The 12,967-nt window shown below is 46.4% G+C and overlaps 1 protein-coding gene across 4 annotated transcripts in view; it reads left to right on the top strand.

The window, feature by feature from the left end:
* The window catches only part of TMEM232 (transmembrane protein 232), a 530,130-nt gene extending 519,419 nt beyond the window's left edge, over positions 1-10,711 (top strand). For all 4 annotated transcript variants that reach the window (XM_063964108.1, XM_063964107.1, XM_063964106.1 and 1 more), the window contains one exon: positions 9,894-10,711. In XM_063964108.1, coding sequence (XP_063820178.1) covers positions 9,894-10,052 — 159 coding nt within the window. In that variant the 3' untranslated portion in view covers positions 10,053-10,711. The remainder of the gene's footprint in view (positions 1-9,893) is intronic.
* The last annotated feature ends 2,256 nt before the right edge of the window (positions 10,712-12,967 follow it).

Genomic DNA, 12,967 nt, shown 5'->3' with positions numbered 1-12,967 from the left:
AGTTTGTGCCTCAAAAGAAGATGCTGGCTCGCTATCCCCTCGCGCCAGAGCTGTCTAAGAATTGGGAAACGCCTCCTCCAGTAGACTCACATGTGACTAGGATGGTGGTTTCCTCAGCTCTACCTGTCACTACTGTCACGTCTCTAAAAGAGCCTACGGATAAACATGTCGAGGGTTGTCTAAAAGCGATTTACACCCTCACGGGTGCTGCACAAAGGCCCACTATTGCAGCTACATGGGCGGCAGAGGCTATTGAAGCATGGGCCTTGGAGTTAGAAGCTGAAATCTCCTCTGACCATGCTAGACTATGCTTGTCATATATTGTCACAGCTTCTCGCTATATTAAAGAGGCGGCTTCTGATGCCGGTATCCTAGCAGCCAAGGCCTCTACTACGTTAGTACTGGCTCGCAGGATATTGTGGCTGAGATCCTGGTCTGTGGATCTGGACTCTAGAAAAACCCTGGAGGTACTCCCTTTCAAGGGAGATATTCTGTTTGGGGAGGACTTAAATAAGATAGTGGCTGACTTTGCTACTGCCAAAACTGCCTGTCTGCCTAATACAGCTCCTTCTGTGTCGAAGGCCAAAGGCACGTCCTTTTGCCCCTTTCGTCCTTCAGGTAAAGCAAAAGGTCAGGCGTACCATAAGCAGGCCCGCACTTCCAAACCTGGTAAGCCGAAGCCCAAAAGAGCCTGGGCTGCCCGTCAGCCAGCAGCCAAGACCGATAAGCCTGCCGCATGACGGGGCGGGCCTCCCCCATGGGGATCCCAGGGTGGGGGGCCGGCTTCTAGGGTATACCCAGGAATGGTTGAAGACCACTTCAGATGCCTGGGTACGGGAAGTCGTCACTCGAGGTTACGCCATAGCCTTCAAAAACCGACCCCCTCATCGATTTTGCCAGACAAAGGCAAACACTCTGCATTCGGTAGTACAGACCCTCCTGGACCAGACAAAGGCAAACACTCTGCATTCGGTAGTACAGACCCTCCTGGATACAGGAGTCGTAATACAGGTGCCTCTTGCTCAGAGGAGCCGGGGGTACTATTCTCCGCTGTTTCTAGTCCCGAAACTGAATGGGTCCTCCCGGCCCATTCACAACCTCAAGGCACTGAACAAGTTTGTGAAGGTTTCCAAGTTCCGTATGGAAACCCTTCGCTCTATAGTTCTGGCCTTGGAACCTGGGGACTACATGGTCTCCCTGGACATACAGGATGCTTACCTGCATATTCCTATAGCAGTGTCACATCAACAATACCTGAGGTTCGCTATTGGCAACCTTCATTACCAGTTTCGGGCGTTACCTTTTGGTGTAACAACGGCTCTGCAAGTTTTCACCAAAGTAATGGCGGTGACGACGGTGGTACTCCGCCGTCAAGAGGTCAGGATACTGCCGTACCTGGACGACTTGTTAATCCTGGCAAATTCTCCAGAACTTCTCCTGTGTCATCTGGATATGACGGTCCGGTTTCTACAAGCCCACGGGTGGCTCATCAACTGGAAGACATCCTCACTGGTCCCTGCTCAGAGCATGGTGCATCTGGGAGCGCTGTTGGACACTCGCAACCAGAGGTTGTTCTTGTCTCAGGAGAAACTCCTGAAACTTCAGGACAGGATTCGTTGCTTCCTTTCTCGTCCGCAAGTGTCGATACATTCGGCAATGCAGGTGCTGGGCCTCATGGTATTAGCATTCGACATGGTGGAGTATGCTCAATTCCATTCTCGCCCCCTCCAGAAGCTGATTCTAGCCAAGTGGGATGGCCTGCCTCACCGGATCAGGTCTCAAATGATCTCTTTGACTCCGGAGGTCCATCTGTCGCTGCTCTGGTGGCTCCAGGACCGACAATTGTACAGAGGCCGTCCCTTCTGGATATCCAACTGGGTCCTGTTGACGACAGATGCCAGTCTAAGAGGTTGGGGCGCGGTGCTGGAGCAGCACTCCTTGCAGGGTCGGTGGACCAAGGAGGAATCTCTCCTCTCGATCAACATTCTGGAATTGCGGGCGGTCTTCAATGCGTTGAACCTAGCCCAGCATTTGATTCAGAACCGTCCTGTTCAAGTACAGTCGGACAACGCCACCACAGTGGCTTACATAAATCATCAAGGCGGCACTCAAAGCCGTTTGGCAATGAAGGAAGCCTCACGGATTCTACGTTGGGCAGAACGCCATCTACCGGCAATATAGGCAATATTTATTCTGGGAGTCCTGAATTGGGAAGCGGACTTTCTCAGTCGTCAGGACGTGCATGCCGGCGAGTGGGGCCTACATCCAGAAGTGTTTCAACTCCTCGTGGAAAGGTGGGGTCTTCCACATGTGGATCTGATGGCGTCTCGACACAATCACAAGGTTCCGGTCTTCGGAGCAAGGACAAGGGATCCTCAAGCAGCATTCGTGGATGCGCTGGCAGTGCCGTGGAGGTTTCAGCTGCCGTTCGTGTTCCCTTTCGGTGTCACTCCTGCCCAGGGTAATTCGGAAGTTCAAGCAAGAAAAAGGAAATCTGCTTCTCATAGCTCCAGCGTGGCCAAGACAGCACTGGTTCTCAGACCTGCAAGGCCTATCGTCAGAGGGTCCACAATGCCCAGACCTCCTCATTCAGGGCCCCTGTGTCTACCAGGACCTAGCCCGGCTGTCTTTGACGGCATGGCTCTTGAAGCTTCCGTCTTAAGAGCTAAGGGTTTTTCTGAAGAGGTCATTAAAACTAAGTTGCGGGCCCGGAAACCGGCCTCTGCTCGGATTTACCATCGGGTCTGGCATTCCTACTTTGTTTGGTGCGCATCTAACCATTATGTCGCTTCCAAGTTTAGTACAGCCAAACTTTTGGCTTTTCTACAGCAGGGCCTAGATTTAGGCCTGCGTCTGGCCTCCCTCAAGGTTCATATTTCTGCCTTGTCGGTGTGGTTTCAGAGAAAAATTGCGACTGATGTTCATACTTTCACTCAGGGTGTGTTGCGTATCCAACCTTCCTATGTCCCGCCTGTGGCTCCTTGGGACTTGTCGGTGGTTTTGGAGGCGTTTCAGGAGTCTCCATTTGAACCTCTTGGTTCAGCTGACCTTAAGTGGCTTTCCCTTAAGGTGGTGTTCTTGCTGGCTATTGCCTCTGCTAGAAGAGTGTCGGATTTGGGTGCCTTGTCTTGTAGTTCCCCATATCTGATTTTTCACCGTGACCGGGCGGTTCTTAGGACTCGTCCCGGATATTTACCTAAGGTGGTTTCTTCGTTCCACCTTAATCAGGAGATTGTGGTTCCAGCTTTTGTCTCTCCTGATTTGTCTCCCAAAGAGCGGTCTTTGGATGTGGTACGGGCTCTCCGTATCTATGTGAAGAGAACTGCTTCTATTCGAAAGTCTGATTCTCTCTTTGTTTTGTTTGGATTTCACAAACGTGGCTGGCCTGCTCACAAGCAGACCCTGGCCAGGTGGATTAGAATGGTGATTGCGCATACTTATGTGAAGGCTGGTCTGTCAGCTCCTGTTCACATTACGGCCCATACTACTCGGTCTGTTGGACCTTCTTGGGCGGCCCAAGGTGGTGCGACCCTTGATCAATTGTGCAAGGCGGCTACGTGGTCCTCCGGGAACACGTTCATAAGGTTCTATGCCTTCGATACTGCCGCTTCCCAGGATGCTTCCTTTGGACGCCGGGTTCTTGTGCCCGCTACAGTGCATCCCCTCCCATAAGGAACTGCTTTAGGACATCCCCATTGTCCAGACTTGTGGAGCCCAGTGTACCCCGCAGCAGAAAACGAGTTTTATGGTAAGAACTTACCCTTGTTAAAACTCTTTCTGCGAGGTACACTGGGCTCCACAAGGCGCCCACCCTGACGCACTTAGCTTCTTTGGGTTGATATGTCATTAGCCGCTGACACTTCTCTTGTCGTGAGAGTGTGGTGTATGTGGCTACTAACCATTGTCGTCTCTTTTCCTGCTACTGCATTGGGCTGGTTAACTAAACTGAGCTCCTGTGCTGGGAGGCGGGGTGATATAGGAGGCGGTGCTGTGCATTCTGGGAACAGTCAAAGCTTTGAGCCTGTTGGTGCCTCGGATCAAGATCCTACTCTACACCCATTGTCCAGACTTGTTGAGGCCAGTGTACCTCGCAGAGTTTTAACAATGGTAAGTTCTTACCATAAAACTCGTTTTGCAGAGCTCAGCTGCACATGTGTTCGCACTTCTGCAATGCTAAAATACACTCCCCAGTGGGCGGCGGCATAGCGTTGCACGGCTGCTAAAACTAGCCAGCGAGCGATCTACTCGGAATGACTCCCATGGTTTTGTCCAACTGCTAACAAATTTGCTGGTGCGATCAACTCTGAATTAGGCCCAGTGTTAGTTGAGAAAAGGTGTACATCGCAGATTATATTGTATGAGTACTCTGCTATATTCTCCGGTCTATTGACCACACAGTGATATATAAATCCAGTGCAGCTTTACTGTAATATAATTTCTGCATTGCATGTGACTGTGTGTCTATTCTGCTGTGTGGTTTCACTTTCAGTGTTTCCCAGCTATAACTATCACTATATTCTACATCCTGGGCTAGGTGCGTTTGGGTCAAGCAATATAGTTATACAGAGAGAGTTTATCTATATCCCTATATAGGTATATTGTCACGCTCGGTTTGAGTTGAGGATCTGACGACTGACAATTGACTGAGGGAGCAGATTTTGTCAAAGGAAGGAAACGAGATGGCTGAAAGTAGTTCTTTCTCATGGATTGAAGACTTAGGCCAAAGATGTAGAGGGGTAGGCAATGAGGACAATGAATGAGAACGATACACTAAAGAAAGATTAATTCAGCTTTACTGAGACCACAATCATACACAACGATTAGGAGATAAGTCTGAGTGAATTCTGAAAGACGAAATGTTCATGATTTGTAAACAATGCTGAAGAACACTGAATGAAGAGACGACTTGAAAAACCATGTTGAAGAGAGGATCGATGTGAGCTCCGTCAGCAAACGGAGACCCTCTACCAGATAGAGGACCCAGCGGTTAAACCGCAAGAGCAGGTGGCCTGGGAGCAAAAGACTGCAATAATAGAACTGACCACCGGGCGGCCACAACAGAACCAGGATACCAGGGGTTAACCTGGGCACACAGAGCTTGAGTACCTTACGGCAGCAAGTAACTTGAAGCACTGGCACCATGACTAAGCATAAACCCCTTTTTATAAGGGAAGACTGCACCGGATTGGCTAGATGTGAACTGCGATACCTATTGGCTTGGTCTCCAACATGGCAGCTCCCTTCACAGACTACACATGTGGAACCAGCACACAGCCACTACCTCAGGCCTCAGCCTCCCTGATGCCGCACTCCAGCAACAGAGCACTTGGAAATAGACACCTCCAGCTGCGATGCTCCGCTTCCCAGGACCAGGACCCCGGCCTCCAGACACCCGACAGCCACACCGAAGGACCTCCTCGCTGCCGCAACTCCTATCTGCCGCAGCCACACCAGCCGGTTAACAGGAAGGCCGCCAGTACCAGAACCGGATGCAAGACTCCGGATGCTGACATGTATTACTTCTGTGTTTACAGTCACCATTTACCCTGTCTGTTTATTCCACAGGTTATTATATTTGTCTGGCTATATTATCGTACTGCGTAAGTCCATTTGTTTACATTGTGCAATGTCTAAGAAAAAGGGCAGCAAATCAGCGGAAGCCCCTGCAATTTGCAGTGTGTGCTCCGCGGATTTATCAGAGGAGGAGGCATTACAGTCCGCAGCTCCTGCACCTAGTCAGGTGCAGCCATGGTAAGCATTTACTGCAATGCTGGGTACTCTGGTGGATCATCTTGCACCTCCTAGGGTGTCACTGGTTTTCAGACCTACAGGGTCTCTCATCAGATTGTCCCCTTCTGCTTCCTCAGCGTCAAGACCTTCTACACCAGGGCCCTTGCCTCTACCTGGACCTGGCCAGACTGGCTTTGATGGCGTGGCTCTTGAAGCATCATTCTTAAGGTCAAAAGAGTTCTCTGAGGCCGTTACTCAGACTGTGCTGAAGGTCCACAAACCGGCCTCTGCCCGGATTTATTACAGAGCATGGCATTTTTCCTTCACCTGGTGTGCTGATAAGAATTAAGATGCCCATAGATTCAGAACTTCCAGAATTCTAGATTTTCTGCAACGAGGCCTGGACTTAGGTCTTCGCCTGGCCTCCCTCAAGGTTCATATTTCTACCTTGTCGGTGTTGTTTCAGCGCAAAATTGCCTCTATTCCTGATGTACATACTTTACGTTCATTCAGGGTGTTCTACGTATTCAGCCTCCCTGTGTACCCCCTGTGGCTCCATGGGACTTTTATATTGTGTTGAAAGCCCTACAAGAGTTTCCATTCGAATCTTTTGAATCAGTGGACCTCAAATGTCTCACAGCCAAGGTCCTGGTCTTGCTGGCTATTGCCTCCGCAAGAAGAGTGTCGGACTTAGGCGCTTTATCCTGTTGTCCTCCCTTTTTGATTTTTCCATGTGACAGGGCGGTTCTCCGAACTCGACCTGGTTATTTACCTAAGGTGGTGTCATCATTTCACCTTAACCAAGAGATTGTGGTCTCGACCTTTATCTCTTCAGACTTGTCGGCTAAAGAACGTTCTATAGATGTGGTTAGGGCCTTCCGTATCTATATTGACAGGACTGCTTCCATTAGATGGTCTGATGCCCTCTTTGTCCTGTTTTGTTTCCACAAACGTGGCTGGCCTGCAAATAAGCAAACCTTGGCCAGATGGATTAGAATGGTAATTGCACATGCTTATGTGCAGGCTGGACACCCAGCTCCTGCTGCGATTAAGGCCCAATCTACTTGGTCTGTTGGACCTTCTTGGGCGGCCCGCTGTGGCGCATCCCCAGAACAGTTGTGCAAGGTGGCTGTGTGGTCCTCATTGAACACGTTTCTTAGGTTCTATGCCTTTGATACCTTCGCCTCCCGGGATGCTTCCTTTGGACACCGGATTTTCATATCCGCTAAGGCGTGTCCCCTCCCTTGAGGAACTGCTTTAGGACATCCCCGATGTTTCTCTGTGGAAACCAATGTAACCTGCTGCAGAAAGTAAGAGTTATGGTAGACTTACCGTTGTTAACTCTTTTTCTGCGAGGTACATTGGGTTCCACAGGGCGCCCACCCTGACCCACCTAGCTTCTTTGGGTTTGTATGGCATTAGCCACTGGTACCCTCTACTGTTGTGAAATAGTGTTCTTAAGTAACTAACATCTGCCTTCTCTCTTGCCTGCTTCCTGCATTGGACTGGTTAACAAAACTGAGCACACATTGCCTGGAGGCGGGGTTATAGAGGATGCCCCAATGCATCCTGGGACAGCTAAAGCTTTGCCTGTTGGTGCCTGGATCCAGATCCATCTCTTCACCAGATCTGGCTTATTAAACTGATAGTAGTGCAGTCTGTATTGATAGACATCTTCTTGTCAATTTTATTGTACAGTACCATACACAATGCAAATGCTAATATAGAGCCATATCGGCGGTCAGGACTAAAATTCTGAGTAAATTCTGGTACCAGGGGATAATATACACTCAAACCGGGATGCGGTCACCATGCCGACGGCAGGATCCTGAGCGATCAAAAGCCCGACAGTCGGCATGTCGACTAACAGGAACTACGACACCCATAGAGAGCCTGCAAGGTGCTCTGTTGCCCTCGCCCTTCCACTGCCGGCATTCTGCAGTCGGCATCCTGGAGTCGGTATGCTGACCTCCGGGATCCCTACCGCCGGTTTCACAGCTCCAACCACTCAAATCTACTGATTTGCAGCAGGGGTGGACTGATGTAAATTGGAAATTTACTAAGTGTCGATTTTGTGTTGCTTTTGAAAATCGATGTCGATGTGATTCTGTTTTAAAAGTCTAAAGGCAGTCCGTTTTGTCAACTCCATTTCAAATCGCCTGTAAATAGAAGTGTAAAACCAACTAAAAATCGTCAGACACTTCCTATTGAATTCCTATTTGCCAAAACATATCCCATGCAAAGTAAGAATCACAAACACTTGAACAAATACCGGGAGACACACAAGCCAACTGAGGGTGCACCCACATTTGTCAAGACAGCGGAACCAAGATTTGAATAGGCCAAAAGTGCATTCAGTCACTCATCTAGTGCTTATACTGTATGTGCCTCATTATATTTATGCTCAGCAGTAGTCTGTGGATGTGACACTGGAGTCAGAAGCCAGGAGCAACAGCAAAAGCCTAAATCCCCAGTTGTAGAAAAAACAAATACAACAAAACCCATATATTTAAATGTTCATTATAAGATCAGCTACAACAATAAGGTGACTGACTTAGTACCCATCCCTCTGGCATTTGTTGGGCCTCAAATTTACGTGACATGAGTGAATTGCTGAGAATGTAGGCATTGTGACATGAATCAAGGTAGCCAGTGATAACACTTTTTTGTTTTGCATCACAGACCAACTGCATATTCGTAGAATGGTATAGATGTCTGTTAATGTAAAACTGTGCATTATTCCTTGGTGGTCTCAGCCCTAAGTTCAATTTATAGCTCCCAGGACATTAGGCATGACTGCAAGTCTATAGAAAGCTACCCTGACTTCATGCTACTTTGACTCCTGGTTGGGAAAGCAGATGTAGGTTTTGGCAAGTGGGTGAGGTGTCTGCTAAACATATGGTAGGATATGCCCATATGTCCATGCAAAACACACAGAAGCTTGTGCAAGCGTGATACAGCACATGACTGTGGCTTTATAATGCAGGTCCCCCACCCCAAGAAAAAAAAAAGAGGCTTCTTATACAGATCACCCCAAATTTATGTTGGCTTTGCTGTATGGACCCCAACTATCTAATGACTTTAATTCAGACCCCTCATCTCACAAATCTCTAGTCGCTTTATTGTGCAGATCCTCCCCACATCCTCACAAAATGAATGACAAAGGGGGTCATTCCGACCCATTCGCACGCTGCTGTTTTTCGCAGCCGTGCGAACGGGTCAGTTCTGCGCATGCAATTCGCAGACGCATCGTTGCCAAACGGTGGCCACCGCTGGGCAAAGACAAGGAGAACAAAGAAAGCGATCGCTTCCGCGATCGCAAGAAGATTGACAGGAGGAAGGCGTTCCGGGGCGTCATCTGACCGTTTACTGGGAGTGGTGAGTCCAACGTAGGCGTGTCCAGGCATTTGCAGGGCGGGTGTCTGACGTCAATTCTGGGACCAGACAGGCTGTACACCGCAGTGGGTAAGTAACTTGAAAGCTACTTAGAAACTGCACAAAATGTTTTTGCATAGCACGGCTGCACAAGCGTTCGCAGCCTTGCTATGCAAAAAAACACATCCCCCATAGGTGGCGTCTAGTTGATCGCACGGGCAGCAAAAACTTGCTACGTGCAAAATCCCCAGATCTCAAATTACTTCTCGTGCAGCTCCTGGTTGTCTCATGGCTTGCTGAAGATGTGCCACCACACCTCTCCAGCAGAGGCAGTCATAAGATTTATGGACTACTTGTACCATCTTGGGAGGCTTACATTCAGAGCAACTGATCTGGCACCAAGACTAATCTGTGCAGAGTCATAGGGTTCCAGAGAGTAAAATTACAGTGGCATTACTGTTAGTTAATGACTATCATTTAGTATGAATAGCAAACCGGGATACTAGCGGTAGCTATCCAGATTTTTCCTGGTAGTATCTTAGCTTTCTACCCTATTGTCTCTGCTGGAAAAGGAGTATCCCCTACCTGTAGCAGCACATCTGACTCACCAGTTATATACTGTCCATCTTAATCACCCCACATCTAGCTGCCCTGAGCATGGTCTTCTCTTTCCATTTACAAGTTGGTATGTGTGGCATGCATACACTTTAAGGGAAATCTGAGATTCTCCCTTAAGTGTGCCTCTATAATGGTATATCTTTATAGAATTTTCTTTTTAAATTTTACAGTGGGAAAAGGAGTTGAACATTAGAATGAAAGAAGCGAAAGAGGAGATGGACAATGAGCAACAACAGAAACAAAAAAAGGAAGAAGAACATTTCAAAGAAATAATGAAAAAACGAGAGCAAAAACTAAAGAAAACAAGCAAACCTTATGAACTCCCTTAATTTATGGAAATATAAATGACTATGATAAAATGAACATAGGGAATATAGATAAAAAATGTCCCATTCAGAATTGCGAATATGCTTTATTGACAATTTCTACATTCTATTTATAAGAAATTGCATATTGAAATTCAGATTTATGATGTTATTTAAACTGTAATAGGTAATTATCTATCAGAAACAGGTTTGCTTTGGTATAATTGCATTCTATGGTAAAAAGATTTCTCACTTTTTCAATTATTTAAAAAGGGAACGCCATAAGTAAATGACCATTATTTAACATATACAGTAATCAATGGGGTGTTGTGTATTTCTGTTTGAAATCAAAGTTTGAGCATTCTAAATCCATTTTAAAAATGAGTAATCTAAGTCATGTGAGTGATGTGTTGTTACCATTCATGTACCTATTGGTGATGATTTTGAACATTTTTCTTAAGAAAAATATAATGATAATAAAATTAAGTTTGATTATGATTCTGATCTACATTTCCATAAAGAGGTAGATTGATGCCCAAGGTTTTACATAGTCCACAGTACAGCATCTAAGCCTATCTATCAGAGATTTTTACACCTTATGATAAGGATTTCAGAGGCTGTGTCCGAGTAAACTGTGCAGATTATTTTAGTGTGATTAAAACTGAAGCATAATTTAAAGTTAACCAACGTTATTATTTATATATACAGCAGACATCGAATCTGAACTATCTCCCTCTTTGTCGTGTGAACTGACTTTCTTTCTCCTTGTTGAGAATTCCAACTAATTACTGCTATTTAATATATATATGCTTAGACAGTGCTATTTTTGTAGAAAAATAGGTTCAGGAAATCCCTGGGGTCGTCAGCGGTGGGCGGAGCTGTGGGTAATGTGGGAGGGGCTACAGTGGAGGGGGGCACATTTGTAAAAATAAAGAATTATCCTTTGCAAGAATAAAGAATTTGCCCCCAAAAAGGTTTGTGGCCTTACTGTAAGGGGCGTGGCATTGCTGCAAGGGGCATGGCCTTGCAGGAAAAGACTGTCTTATACCTCAGTTTTGCGACCTGCACATCCAGACATTGCGCACCACAGTAAAAATATAAAAATCCTGATTCATGCCCTTTACATTATTTGTAATTTTTCCTCCTTATAGTAATGTCCCTTACACAATATGCCACACACAGTAATGACCATTACACAATATGCTACACATCATAATGCCCATTACACATTATGCCATGCACAGTTATGGCCCTGACACCATTTTATGCCCCACACACAATAATGCCCCTTACAAATTATGCCACACAGTGGATAATATAAATAACAGGATTCTAATTACTTTTAAATTACCTGCTCTTTGTCAGGGGTCTCATGCTCATTGCCAATGGTTTCATGCCCATTGTCAGGGGTTTCATGCTCATTGACAGGGGTTTTCTACATATTGACAGGGGTCTCATGCTTGTTGCCAGGGGTTTTCATGCTTGTGTTAGGGGTTTCATGCTTGTGTCAGGGGTCTCGTGCTTATTGCCAGGGTTTTCATGCTCTTGGTTCTATGCTCATTACCAGGGGTTTCCTCCTCGTTGCCAGGGGTCTCATGCTTATTTCCAGGGGTTTCTTGTTCGTTGCCAGTGTTCTCATGCTCGTTGCCAGGTGTTTCATTGCGCATTGTCTGGGGTGAGGGTGGGTGCGGGTGTGAAGAAGCATAACAATAGCCCCTGCAGTGGCTTGAGAATGCCGGGGGCTGTGGGAGCGCTTCAATCGGTAGCAGCTTAAACAAAAACACTAGAAGAGACAGACACTAGAGGTCTTACTTGACCTTTTTAGTGTAGATCTACAGACTGGATACCCTGTAAATGTACTTGTAGTCCAATACCGACCGAGGAATCCTGATAATGAAAATCCCGACTGTGGCAAGGAATGCATGCTTACCTTTCCCCAATGCCCCCCTAACCCAAACTCTCCCTTCCTGCAGCCTAAACCTAACCCTACCCCCCCTTCCCGCAGCCTAACACTAACCCTCCCCATTGGTGCCTAAACTTAACCCCCCCCCCTTGCTACTGCCTAAACCTAACCCTCCTCCCCCTCGCAGCCTAACTCTAACCCTCCCATGGTTGCCTAACCCTAACCCCCCCTTCCCACAGCCTAAGCCTAACCTCCCCTCACGGCTCACTTCTCTAGCAGCCCGACAAACACTCGTGTGGGATTCTGCCGGTCAGGATTCCGGTGCCAGGATTCTAATGCTAGTTGGAATGCCGGCGCAAGCATTACAAGCAGTGTCAGTATTCCAGCATAGGTATTTCGACTACTGTGACCATGACCGGATCCCCATATACTGTATGCTGAACTATTATAAGAAGCATTTCTGCATTGCTATTTTGTATGTACTTTTATTTACTTTGTGGGTAATGTATTATTTAGTTTCTGCGTTTGAATATTGCAGCTGTGATTTTAACAAAGTTTGGATTTTGTGAATAATAGATTTGTTTATACAGTAGTTTATAGAGGAGTTTGTACAGTTGGGAAGCGCACTGCTCCATCATGGTTCCCAAGAGTGTATACACATGTTATTTGTTTTCTTTTTTTAGTGTACTGTACCTTCTTAGGTGGTGTAACAAGTAATGAAATACAAGAAGCTGTCAAATATTATATAGAAAGGCAGAAAAGTATTGTATACATAAACCTCTGGAATTAATTAATAGGATATTATGTTTATGACATGTAAGGATGAAGACCACCCACATTGAAATAAATAAAGCAAAATATATACTTAGAGAGTTACACAGGTAACTACAAATTCATTACAGAGTATCATATTATATAGCAACATGGTTTGGAAATTATTATAAGACTAAGAATGCTGTACTGTTTATGCAAAGTAACTGTGGCTAGATTACGTACAGTAAATAATTGCAATATATAGGACATAATGTATTAATGA

The sequence above is a fragment of the Pseudophryne corroboree genome, chromosome 1 (assembly GCF_028390025.1).
Source record: "Pseudophryne corroboree isolate aPseCor3 chromosome 1, aPseCor3.hap2, whole genome shotgun sequence".
Taxonomy (NCBI): domain Eukaryota; kingdom Metazoa; phylum Chordata; class Amphibia; order Anura; family Myobatrachidae; genus Pseudophryne; species Pseudophryne corroboree.
The sequence above is the reverse complement of the archived record's forward strand: the minus strand, read 5'-3'. Positions and strand labels throughout refer to the sequence as shown.